Consider the following 13,841-nt stretch of genomic DNA (forward strand, 5'->3'; position numbering starts at 1 on the left):
TGTTTCTAGGACTATACCGCAATTGAGAATCGATTCACATTTAGATGGAGTATTTAGCTGTTTTGGCTTCCAGAGCCAATTTGCCCTTTACCTAGGACATTTTTTATTTATCCATTATTTTACCAGGTAAGTTGACTGAGAACACATTCTCATTTGCAGCAACGACCTGGGGAATAGTTACAGGGGAGAGGAGGGGGATGAATGAGCCAATTGTAAACTGGGGATTATTAGGTGACCGTGATGGTTTGAGGGCCAGATTGGGAATTTAGCCAGGACACCGGGGTTAACACCCCTACTCTTACAATAAGTGCCATGGGATCTTTAATGACCTCAGAGAGTCAGGACACCCGTTTAACGTCCCATCCGAAAGACGGCACCCTACACAGGGCAGTGTCCCCAATCCCTGCCCTGGGTATTGGGATTTGTTTTTTAGACCAGAGGAAAGAGTGCCTCCTACTGGCCCTCCAACACCACTTCCAGCAGCATCTGGTCTCCCATCCAGGACCAACCCTGCTTAGCTTCAGAAGCAAGCCAGCAGTGGTATGCAGGGTGGTATGCTGCTGGCAGCATGTATGGTCCGAGGACTAAGGAGTAACGTTATGCTCCTTTAGTCCAATATTGAGCTAGCTCCAGCAGAAACTTCCTTAGGCCACAGACACTGAGACACATCTCAGTGTCTGAGACACATCTCAGAGACACATCTCACATCTTAGGCAAAAAAATCATTAAAATATTACAATAAAATATGAGATTGATCAAACAGAGACTGAGAACTGTGATACATTTTCAATGTAATTGTTACAACTTGAAATAAATTACAATGTCATTTCTTGTGAATGTAAGTTCTTACATTAAAATATACATACATTTAATGACAAAATTCATAAATAAATTGATGATAAGACTACTCATTTTGAGTTGGATGAATTATCTCTGTCACATTGTCACTCTAAATGGCAGATACTCAGTGATTTCTCTATAATTTACAGTATTTCATGTCATAGCAGCTTCTCAGCATTTTTAAACAGCATGCAATAGCATGCTACTAAACAGCATTGAGCCCATAGTCTTTGGTTGTTTTTGCTATGAAGACTGGGGTGAGCCCAAATGAAAGGGGATAAGCGCATTATATTAGCATTTCACCTCTTGCCACAAGATGACATAATAGGAAATAGAGATACAACTATTTCCAAGAGAAATGTATAATACAAAAGCTTGTGGGTGTCGGAGGCAGCTGTATCCATTGTGCCATACAGGACCAAAAGGGAGAAAGGGAGATGCTTATCTGCCATGTGTAGTTTACATTGTTCTGTTCATCAAGTTTATCTGGATCAGCCACCGTAGTGCCCTCGTTCAACTAACATAGGTAGGCCATAAGCAGCAAGATGAAGACCTAGACTCAAACCAAAACTCTTATTTGACCTTACAGTCAAATAAGGCATCTTCCCCAGTGGACAACACTGATTGAAATTATATAATTTCAAACAGTTTTGCACAATGGGTCCACCTAAGTGTTAGCCATTGCATTCCTACCCGGCTCCCACATTAGGGAATTAACATTGGGGTGCTGATACTTTGCCGCCGGCAAGGCATGCAGAACAAGGTGTCCCCTCAGTGTTGTGTCAGTCCTACTTGGCCACTAGCTCTGGTCCATCGCGTGATGACAACAACGAGTTGCCTCTGAAGAGGTAACTCGTTGTTTCGTTGCACGATGGACCAGAGCTACGTGGCCAAATAACTCTGACAAGAGATGGTATTCAGTGACAGATCTTGACCACGTGAGTTGAGAGACTACCAAAGATCATGGCCTGGTCCAAAACTGTAAAACTATACCCAGACCTCAGGAGCTGAGGCCCAGACAGACCCAGACCAGAATCATGTTGATGTGGTCTCCAGTGTTGTCAAGATCCAGACTTCACACTCCATCCATGTCTTTCCTCTTAACCTGAGCAGCCTATTTTAAAGAGTGTCTTTGCACGGTGTCCCCTCCACTTTCTATACCAGGCATATTAGCATCCTGTGATTGTGATCATCACATAGTCCATCACCACCACATTCCTCTACTAATAACCAGCTTTTCCTTCTACATTTTCTTCTACACCCTACATTTTGTGTGTGTGTGTGTGTGTGTGTGTGTGTGTGTGTGTGTGTGTGTGAGAGAGAGAGTGTCTGACATTCTCTCTGTGAGCAGTGAGTACAGAAAATAGACATTTGCATCATTACTCCTGGTAGTGGATCTTCTGCTAGATGTCGAAGATGTGTCGTTGCAGTGGCGATGATGATGATGATGTGTATGTGTGTGTGTATGTGTGCGTGCAAGCATGTATGCGCATGTGTGTGTGTCTGTGTGCATGTGTGAGTTTCTCAATCTACCCATCTACCTATCTAGCCCTGTGCTCCCTCAGAAGCCCTTTACATGGCAGTAGGCCTCCAGGCTGGAAAAGAGGATGTAGATGAACCAGAGGCCAAAGAAGAATAGGGTGGTGAGCACCTTGGTGACCTTGGGCCCCCCCAGCTCTCCCCCTACAGATGGCCGGCGGCGGAGCATCAGCACCCCCATGTTGATGAAGGCGAAGATGGTGAAGAGCGTGACCGAGAAGGCCAGTGAGCCGGGGTCCACGCGGAAAGTTTGACCTTTGGTCTCCCAGTAGATGGCAGCGATGGACCACGCCACCCCGATGCCCAAGAAAACGTTGACCGCATTGCTACCCGTCACGTTGCCCACCGACGCGTCGGCATACTGGTCCTGGGTGGCAGCGACTTTACTGGCAAAGGTGTCTATGGAAAGAGGTTTGGGTTAGAATTTAGAATATGGTTAGAATAAGGTTAGGATTAGTATCACTAAGGCTGGGAGAGGTTTAAATAGAGGTTGGGAGGTATCGTTTTGGGTTATAGTTGGTTCAAGAGTTAGGTTTAGGGTAAATAGCTAGCTTGGATTGAAGATAAAGTAACTTAAAGCAGACACTCAGTCACACACACACACACACACACACACACACACACACACACACACACACACACACACACACACACACACTCACCAGGGATGGAGGTGCCCAGAGCCACAAACACCACAGCAGTGACACTGTCTTTGAGGCCCACGGTGCAGCCAAAGTGGGAGGCCAGGTCCCCGATGACGGTGGTTAGTAAGCCAATGACAATGATGGACACCACAAAGCAGGCCCAGCCATTCCAGTACTCGGTAGGTGGCACGCAGGCAAACAGAATCTTCCAGAAAACTGTCACAATGTGCATGAAGTAGTCGAAGCAGTTTGGCATTCGCCGCTCCACTCCCTCTTCCTCGTCACCTGGCAAAATGAGGCAGGTAGAAGACAGTGACAAACAGTGTTATCGATGAGTATTTATCGATAGCATACATTTGCCGGAGAAAAGACCAAACCATGATACAAACCATACAGACAAACAAACACACACGCACACACACACAATATACTGTAAAATATACACATTATATATGTACAGTGCATTCGGTAAGTATTCAGATCCCTTGATTTTTCCACATTTTGTTGCGTTACTGGCTTTAAAAATCCCTCATCAATCTACACACAATACGACATAATGACAAATCAAAAACAGGTTTTTAGACTTTTTTGTAAATTTATTACAAATAAAAAAACGAAATATCACATTTACATAAGTATTCAGACCCTTTACCCAGTACTTTGTTGAAGCACCTTTGGCCGCCATTACAGCCTGGAGTCTTCTTGGGTACATGACGCTACAAGCTTGGCACACCTTTATTTGGGGACTTTCTCCCATTGTTTTCTGCAGATCCTCTCAAGCTTGGTCAGGTAGGATGGGGAGCGCCGCTGCACAGCTATTTTCAGGTCTCTCCAGAGATGTTCGATCAGATTTAAGCCTGGGCTCTGGCTGGGCCACTCAAGAACATTCATAGACCGGTCCCGAAGCCACTCCTGCGTTGTAGCAGGTTTTCATCAACGATCTCTCTGTACGTTGCTCCGTTCATATTTCCCTTAATCCAGACTAGTCTCCCAGACCACCATGCTTCACCGTAGGGATGGTGCCAGGTTTTCTACAGATGTGACGCTTGGCATTCAGGCCCAAGAGTTCAAGCTTGTTTTCATCAGACCAGAGAATCTAGTTTCTCATGGTCTGAGAGTCCTTTAGGTGCCTTTTGGCCAACTCCAAGTGGGCTGTCATGTTCCTTTACTGAGGAGTCGCTTCTGTCTGGCCACTCTACCATAAAGGCCTGATTGGTGGAGTGCTGCAGAGAAGGTTGTCTTTCTGGAAGGTTCTCCCATCGCCACAGAGGAACTCTGGAGCTCTGTCAGAGTGACCATTGGGTTCTTGGTCATCTCCCTGACCAAGGTCCTTCTCCCCTGATTGCTCAGTTTGGCTGGGTGGCCAGCTCTAGGAAGAGTCTTGGTGGTTCTATACGTCTTCCATTTAAGAATGATGGAGGCTGGACAATTCCTTTGACCTCATGGCTTGGTTTTTGCTCTGACATGCAATGTCAACTGTGGGACCTTACATAGACAGGTATGTGCTTTTCCAAATCATGTCCAATCAATTTAATTGACCACAGGTGGACTCCAATCAAGTTGTAGAAGCATCTCAAGGATGATCAATGGAAACAAGATGTACCTGAGCTCAATTTCGAGTCTCATAGCGAAGGGTCTGGATACTTACGTAAATAAGGTATTTCTGTTTTCGCTTTGTCATTATGGGGTATTGTGTGTAGATTGATTAATAAAAGTTGTTTTTTAATCCATTTTAGAATAAGGCTGTAACGTAACAAAATGTGGAAAAAGTCAAGCGGTCTGAATTCTTTCCAAATGCACTGTATGTATCATTACACATTTGTGAATTATTTACATGACATAACTCAGGTTATGTCTGACCTCCTGAACTGACTGTGACCGCCTCAATGAACTGTTCTCTCCAGGAATGAGTTCCAATCACCACAGCCAGATTGGTGTCCTTCAAGAGTTTGTCCACGGTGCTCTATCAAAACACAAAAAAGATTAGCAATGAGAGTGGGCAAGTATTCAACAACAAAAGCTGACACGGCATGCTCTGAAGCGCAAACACATAAAATGTCACACACATTCTGTCTCATGACTTCTGTTCTTATCAAACTGAAGTCAGGATAGACATGAGGGTAGAAGAGAAGTATCATTACTGTTAAAACAGCCAGCTTCAGTCAGCTGATTCTAGCCATTACTTTGGCAGCTTAGTCTCCCATTCAGAGGACCCCCACTTTTGTTAGTGTCTTATTGGTCAAGGTCAGTCCAAATAATTATCACCACATCTCCTTTCAGCCTATCACTGGCCTTGATTCCCAGGACTTCAGTTTCAGTTAGTCTATGACCCCAGCACTCTGTGTGGTCAGAAACATGCTATCCCCATCCTGATGAGCACATCCACAGTTTTACCTCCTGCTGAACTTTTCCTGCTGTGGACTGAATCCCTGTATGTCTGATGTTTAATTGTGTGTGCATCTAAACATAAGTGCCTTGAGATCTGTGTCATATTATGTGGAGCTAAGTTTTGTGGTTTATTGTGTACAATTACTGTGTATTGAGGTTGTTAGCTAGCTCGAGCTCCCGCTTGCGTTAGCACTACCATTAGCATTTTGTATTGGAATGCATGAGCATTTCAGCATAACTGTTAGTGATTAGCATTTATTAGCATTACTCATTTATTGTGCTAAGCTATTTTCTATTCTATATACAGTACCAGTCAAAAGTTTAGACACACCTACTCATTCAAAGGTGTTTCTTTATTTTTGCTATTTCTACATTGTAGAATAATAGTGAAGACATCAAAATGATTAAATAGGACATATGGAATCATGTAGTGACCAAAAAAGTGTTAAACAAATCTAAATATATTTTATATTTGAGATTCTTCAAAGTAGCCACCATTTGCCTTGATGACAACTTTGCACACTCTTGGCATTCTCTCAACCAATTTAATGAGGTAGTCACCTGGAATGCATTTCAATTAACAGGTTTACCTTGTTAAAAGTTCATTTGTGGAATTTCTTTCCTTTCATAATGCGTTTGAGCCAATCAGTTTTGTTGTGACACGGTAGGGGTGGTATAGAGAAGATTTACCAAATAGGGCTAAGACCAAGTTCATGTTATGGCAAAAACAGCTCAAATAAGCAAAGAGAAATTACAGTTCATCATTACTTTAAGGCATGAAGGTCGGTCAATGCGTAAAATTTCAAAAACTTTGAAAGTTTCTTCAAGTGCACACAAAAACCATCAAGCGCTATGATGAAACTGTCTCTCATGACCGCCACAGGAAAGGAAGACCCAGAGACCCAGAGTTACCTCTGCAACAGAGGATAAGCCCAAATAAATCCTTCACAGAGTTCAAGTAACAGACACAACACCAACTGTTCAGAGGAGACTAGGTGAATCAGGCCTTCATGGTCGAATTGCTGCAAGGAAACCATTACTAAAGGACACCGATAAGAAGAGACTTGCTTGGGCCAAGAAACACGAGCAATGGACATTAGACCGGTGGAAATCTGTCCTTTGGTCTGATGAGTCCAAATTTGAGATTTTTGGTTCCAACCGCCGTGTCTTTGTGAGCCGCAGAGTAGGTGAACGGATGATCTCTGCATGTGTGGTTCCCACCATGAAGCATGGAGGAGGAGGTGTGATGGTGTGGGGATGCTTTGCTGATGACACTGCCAGTAATTTACTGAGAATTCAACGCACACTTAACCAGCATGGCTACCACAGCATTCTGCAGCGATACGCCATCCCATCTGGTTGGCGCATAGTGGGACTATCATTTGTTTTTCAACGGGGCAATGACCTAACACACCTCCACGCTGTGTACAGGCTATTTGACCAATAAATAGAGTGATGGAGAATGAATCAGATGATTTGACCTCCACAATCACCCGACGTCAACCCAATTGAGATGGTTTGGGATGAGTTGGACCGCAGAGTGAAGGAAAAGCAGCCAACAAGTACTCTGCATATTTGGGAAATCCTTCAAGACTGTTGGAAAAGCATTCCAGGTGAAGCTGGTTGAGGGAATGCCAAGAGTGTGCAAAGCTGTCATCGAGGCAAAGGGTGGCTACTTTGAAGAATCTAAAATCTAAAATATATTTTGATTTGTTTAACACATTTTTGGTTACTAAATGATGCCATATGTGATATGATTTATTTCTCCTCTTTCCTTTCAGGACCACATAGTGGGGCAAAAAAGTATTTAGTCAGTCACCAATTGTGCAAGTTCTCCCACTTAAAAAGACGAGAGAGGCCTGTAATTTTCATCATAGGTATACTTCAACTATGACAGACACAATGAGAAAAAGAATCCCAAAAAATCACATTTTAGGATTTTTATTGAATTTATTTGCAAATTATGGTGGAAAATAAGTATTTGGTGACCTACAAACAAGCAAGATTTCTAGCTCTCACAGACCTGTAACTTCTTCTTTAAGAGGCTCCTCTGTCCTCCACTCGTTACCTGTATTAATGGCACCTGTTTGAACTTGTTATCAGTATAAAAGACACCTGTCCACAACCTCAAACAGTCACACTCCAAACTCCACTATGGCCAAGACCAAAGAGCTGTCAAAGGACACCAGAAACAAAATTGTAGACCTGCACCAGGCTGGGAAGACTGAATCTGCAATAGGTACGCAGCTTGGTTTGAAGAAATCAACTGTGGGAGCAATTATTAGGAAATGGAAGACATACAAGACCACTGATAATCTCCCTTGTTCTGGGGCTCCATGCAAGATCTCACCCCGTGGGGTCAAAATGATCACAAGAACAGTGAGCAAAAATCCCAGAACCACACGGGGGGACCTAGTGAATGACCTGCAGAGAGCTGGGACCAAAGTAGCAAAGCCTACCATCAGTAACACATTACGCCGCCAGGGACTCAAATCCTGCAATGCCAGACGTGTCCCCCTGCTTAAGCCAGTACATGTCCAGGCCTGTCTGAAGTTTGCTAGAGAGCATTTGGACGATCCAGAAGAAGATTGGGAGAATGCCATATGGTCAGATGAAACCAAAATATAACTTTTTGGTAAAAACTCAACTCGTCGTGTTTGGAGGACAAAGAATGCTGAGTTGCATCCAAAGAACACCATACCTACTGTGAAGCATGGGGGTGGAAACATCATGCTTTGGGGCTGTTTTTCTGCAAAGGGACCAGGACGACTGATCCGTGTAAAGGAAAGAATGAATGGGGCCATGTATCGTGAGATTTTGAGTGAAAACTTCCTTCCATCAGCAAGGGCATTGAAGATGAAACGTGGCTGGGTCTTTCAGCATGACACGGATCCCAAACACACCGCCCGGGCAACGAAGGAGTGGCTTCGTAAGAAGCATTTCAAGGTCCTGGAGTGGCCTAGCCAGTCTCCAGATCTCAACCCCATAGAAAATCTTTGGAGGGAGTTGAAAGTCCGTGTTGCCCAGCAAAAGCCCCAAAACATCACTGCTCTAGAGGAGATCTGCATGGAGGAATGGGCCAAAATACCAGCAACAGTGTGTGAAAACCTTGTGACGACTTAGAGAAAACGTTTGACCTCTGTCATTGCCAACAAAGGGTATATAACAAAGTATTGAGATAAACTTTTGTTATTGACCAAATACTTATTTTCCACCATAATTTGCAAATAAATTCATAAAAAATCCTACAATGTGATTTTCTGGATTTTTTTCCCTCATTTTGTCTGTCATAGTTGAAGTGTACCTATGATGAAAATGACAGGCCTCTCTCATCTTTTTAAGTGGGAGAACTTGCACAATTGGTGGCTGACTAAATACTTTTTTGCCTCACTGTAGTTAATGTCAGTTAACACTGGACATGATTCTCAGTTATCTGAACCATGAGTGGTCAGATGTGTCATTTGTGTGTGTGAGTGTGGATATCCTCCATTAAACTCCTCTTAACCTGGATATCCGCCTCATCCTTGTTCTGACCGGACATTCTGTAGTGTTTGCTACCGGGCTCAAACCAGCACCTAAGGTTTCTTATTACATTCACAGTCCTTTGATTCTCTACAATCCTACCCCTATTTTTCAATTACATTACATACATTTCCTGTCTTGTCACTTACAGGACAGTTTGTGTGAAAAGGTTTCTTGGCTTTGATATACATTCTATCAACATCACAATATACTGTATCTATTCCAGTGTTTCCCGACCTGGTCTTCGGACATACCACCCGAGAGATTACCCCAGCGATTCCACATTAGTTTAAAATACATTTTTAGAACTAGATTCAATTAGTAATCTAATTACCAAGCCCTTAATAAGTTGAATCAGGTGTTCTGGTGGTTGAATAGACCAAATGTGTAATGGCTGGTGGGGGGCAAAACTAGGTTGAGCAACAGCTCTGTTCTATTCTGAAAGATGAGAACGTGTAAATGGAAGTAGAGATCCTCCAGTTCTAGAGGCTCTCAGTTAAGAGACACCTCAGTCCTGTCAAATAAATCCCAGAGCACACTGCATGCTAGTGGCTACAATACCGGGTCTAGTATCCCATTTGGAGTCATTCCCTGTCGGATCTGTTGGGTGAGAGGGTGCCACAGTGAGAGGGGTTAATCAAACATAACACAACACACATACAGACACGCACGCACACACTGTATATGACACACACACACACACACACACACACACACACACACACACACACACACACACACACACACACCTTAAACTCGTAGGACTCCTCTATGATGACCTCTAGCCTGCTGTGCTCCCCTAGAATGGGCTTCCCCATCTCTGAGATACGCCTGGCGTCCTCCTCTTCTGGAGTAGGGTTCCCTAAAGGGGGAGAGGAAAGGGGAATGTTCTCTTACTACAATACATGATGGGACTAATATAAATGGAGTTAAACAAATACATATTTTGTAGTTATGATGGGGTTAGACAGGGGAACTAAGCTCATGATGCATTAATAAGCCATATTGTAAAATAATCAATGGGTATATATCATTTTAATGTTCAAAAGCATCTGTAAAAATCACAGTGGACCTTTCAATTGTGTGCAAAACTTATGAGATCTTACCCTGGTTGAGCAGCAGAGCTGCAATAGGAAGAGAAAAAAATAAATGCGTGATTTTGAGATGTGATTACTTATAATGCTATTCAAGCTAAAGTGATTTCTGCATTGAAACTTTATTTATTCACGTTAGTCTCATTGAAATCAAATGTATTTTGCAAGAGAGACCTTGTCAAAATAGCAGCAGTCGACAAAAGACAGAAGTGACAGTACACATGCAAGGAATTGATCAACTGAGAAACATTATACTTCGGACAATGTACAAACAATAAATGAATGACAGATTCATCAGATCACAATGTGCATTCTGAAAGTAACCATGCAGTGAGGAAAGAATCAGTACAAATGAACCGACACCAAATTCAAATATTCCTGCGTCTCCATCCTCTACTAAATGCAATAGTCCAGTGAGCTCATCCAAAGAGGTATAGGCTTGACTTCCATCCATGTGAAAAAAAATGTGGAAGTGCTTTTTCAATGGGATGCAATGGGAGAGGGTCCATCGAGTTCGATTAACATGAAAAAAAGAAAGCTAATTCACTACGTGAGGCCTATAAGATCGACTAGGAGGTACATAATGTTTATATTGTTATGAAGGTCCTGTATGAGTGGACAGGCTTGACATCACTGTTATGCACTGTACGTCGTACTGTGCGGTTGTTATGGTGTACGACAGTGTGCTGCTTTATATATGAATGGATTATCAGAATGAGTGGCACATGTCAAATCAAATCAAAGTTTATTTGTCATGTGTACCGAATACAACAGGTGTAGACCTTACAGGGAAATGCTTCATTACATGCTCTAACCAATAGTGCAAAAAAAAATATTAGGTGAACAATAGGTAAGTACATAAATAAATCAACAGTAAAAAGACAGGCTATATACAGTAGTGAGGCTGTAAAAGTAGCGAGGCTACATACAGACACCAGTTAGTCAGGCTGATTGAGGTAGAATGTACATGTAGATATGGTTAAAGTGACTATGCATATATGATGAACAGAGAGTAGCAGTAGCGTAAAAGAGGGATTGGCGGGTGGTGGGTGGCAGGACACAATGCAGGTAGCCCGGTTAGCCAATGTGCGGGAGCACTGGTTGGTCGGCCCAATTGAGGTAGTATGAGTGATTTACAATGTGAAACCGTGCAAACGTGTGTTCTACAGCTCAGCTAGATACAACAATCACAACGAATTTGAGAAAAACAACTTTATTTCAGGTCTTGTTCTGCCTAGTGACAAATCTCTCTGGCATCTTATTGGCTAAGAGTTCCAGCCTTTCCTCCGACTTCATGGACAACGATGAACGAAGTCCATTATCTCGTCAGTGTAGTTAAAAATCTTTGGCACATCTCCCAGCCTCACTACATTCTGCCTTCAAAGAGGGGCTGAACTCATTGATTAGGCCTAGTATTTTAGCCTTCTCACAAAAAATGCAAGAAGCCATTCGTTTTGGGGGTGTGGTTTGATGTGGGTGTGATATCCCAAACAGCCACCGTACCAACTGTGTGACGCAGCATGAAAACGTGAAGGTAATTGGTCAAGAATCCCAAGCTCCGAGTGTTAAAATGTCCTCATCTCTAGAGAAGTATCTTTGAATGTGTTTAAATCTGAAAGTGTGGCAAGTGAAGTGTGTGACAATGAATCAAAAATAGTGAAATCAAAAGAATGGAACAAACCAAGCAAGTTGTAGTAGAAGACAAGGACCGGTCCAATAATGCATTTCTTATTGGACTGCGTTTTTTGGACAAGGAGATTAATTTGGGGAGTCCATTTGTAATATCGAGGACTGTGAAGAAAGCAGTGGGAAAGGTGCAATCAATCAAGGTGACTCGAAGCTGCACTGGATCTGGCAAAATTGTCCACGTCAGAAGTAACATCTATTGATCTTCGGAGCAGGGCGCCTGCCAAAGGAGTTATAGCTGGAGTCTCGTTGGATATAGTCAGAAAATCCTAGGAGTGGTCAGTGCATTTCGCCTGATCCGTATGGTAAATGGAAGGAAGGAGAAAAGCCTATCATTATTATTGTTGTTTGAGGAGACTCTACCTGAATATGTGAAGCTTGGATATGTGAGGTATGCGGTGAGAGCACTTGTGCCCAAACCATTATAGTGTGGGAATTGTACAAGATAAAATGTGATTTTATATCCATCACATGCGTCGAATACAACAGATGTAGACCTTACCGTGAAATGCTTACTTACAAGCCCTTAACCAACAATTTAACACAATAAAATAACAATAAAACCGAGTCAATGTGTGGGGGTCCAGGTTAGTTGAGGTAATTTGTATATGTAGGTAGGGGTAAAGTGACTATGCATAGATAATATACAGCAAGTTGCAGCAGTGTAAAAACAAATGGGGGGGGGGGTCAATGCAAATAATGCAAATGAATTGTTCAGCAGTCTTATGGCTTGGGGTAGAAGCTGTTAAGGAGCCTTTTGGACGCTTTTAGTCTTGGCGCTCTGGTACCGCTTGCTGTGCGGTAGCAGAGAGAACAGTCTATGACTTGCATGACTGGAGTCTTTGACAATTTTTTGTGCCTTCCTCTGACACCGCCTAGTATATAGGTCATGGATGGCAGGAAGTTTGGCCCCAGTGGTGTACACACTACCCTCTGTAGCGTCTTGCGGTCTGATGCCGAGCAGTTGCCATACCAGGCGGTGATGCAACCGGTCAGGATGCTCTCAATGGTGAAGCAGTAAGACATTTTGAGGATGTGGGGACCCATGACAAATCTTTTCAGTCTCCTGAGGGGGAAAAGGCGTTGTCGTGCCCTCTTCAAAACTTTCTTGGTGTGTTTGGAACATGATAGTTTGTTGGTGATATGGACACCCGTTTCCTGTATTTCACGATCATCTCCTTTGTCTTGCTCACGGAAAGGTTGTTCGCCTGGCACCATACTGCCAGGTCTCTGACTTCCCTATAGGGTGTCTTATCGTTGTCGGTGATCGGGCCTACCACCGTTGTGTCGTCAGCAAACTTAATGATGGCGTTGGAGTCGTGCTTGGCCACGCAGTTGTGGGTGAACAGGGAGTACAGGAGGGGGCTAAGCACGCACACCTGAGGGGCCCACGTGTTGAGGATCAGCGTGGCAGATGTGTTGTTGCCTAGCCTTACGACCTGTGGGCGGCCTGTCAGGAAGTCCAGGATCCAGTTGCAGAAAGAGGTGTTTAGTCCAAGGGTCCTTAGCTTAGTGATAATCTTTGTGGGCACTATGGTGTTGAACGCTGAGCTGTAGTCAATGAACAGCATTCTCACATAGGTGTTCCTTTTGTCCAGGTGAGAAAGGGCAGTGTGGAAGGCGATTGAGATTGCGTCATCTGTGGATCTGTTGGTGCGGTATGTGAATTGGAATGGGTCTAGTGTTTCTGGGATGATGGTGTTGATGTGAGCCATGACCAGCCTTTCAAATCTCATCATGGCTACCGACGTGAATGCTATGGGGCGGTAATCATTTAGGCAGGTTACCTTCGCTTTCTAGGGCACAGGGAGGTCTGCTTGAAACATGTAGGTATTATATGGTGACATGTTTGTAGAAGAGAGAAGTATGGTATTGAAGAATCTGTGAATGGAAATTGTTGCAACTGTGGTGGGGATCATACTCCAGACTTCCTTAAGTGCCCTGTTAGGGTGAAGGAGGTGTCAAGGATCATGGCTGTGCAGCAGATCTATGTGGAGGCGTTGAAGACAGTCCAAGGGGCAAGAGGCAACAGTGTTGAAGATGCATTACAACCAGTTGCTAGTGTTTTAAGTCAATCGAGTGATCCTGATACATTCATTGTGAAGAAGGTGGATTGTGTGGCATTTAT

General features: G+C 43.5%; 1 protein-coding gene across 7 annotated transcripts in view; it reads right to left on the minus strand.

Moving 5' to 3' along the window:
- Positions 1-771: 771 nt before the first annotated feature.
- slc8a2a (solute carrier family 8 member 2a) overlaps positions 772-13,841 on the minus strand; it is a 63,713-nt gene continuing 50,643 nt past the window's right edge. For 4 of the 7 annotated variants that reach the window (XM_029671393.2, XM_029671392.2, XM_029671390.2 and 1 more), the window contains 6 exons: positions 10,040-10,057; positions 9,683-9,795; positions 9,495-9,533; positions 4,884-4,986; positions 3,042-3,308; positions 772-2,778 (listed from right to left, as the gene is read on the minus strand). In XM_029671393.2, coding sequence (XP_029527253.1) covers positions 2,402-2,778; positions 3,042-3,308; positions 4,884-4,986; positions 9,495-9,533; positions 9,683-9,795; positions 10,040-10,057 — 917 coding nt within the window. In that variant the 3' untranslated portion in view covers positions 772-2,401. The remainder of the gene's footprint in view (positions 2,779-3,041; positions 3,309-4,883; positions 4,987-9,494; positions 9,534-9,682; positions 9,796-10,039; positions 10,058-13,841) is intronic. The other 3 variants (XM_029671394.2, XM_029671395.2, XM_029671396.2) reach the window with 3 other exon arrangements.

The sequence above is a fragment of the Oncorhynchus nerka genome, linkage group LG10 (genome assembly GCF_034236695.1).
Source record: "Oncorhynchus nerka isolate Pitt River linkage group LG10, Oner_Uvic_2.0, whole genome shotgun sequence".
NCBI classification, from domain to species: domain Eukaryota; kingdom Metazoa; phylum Chordata; class Actinopteri; order Salmoniformes; family Salmonidae; genus Oncorhynchus; species Oncorhynchus nerka.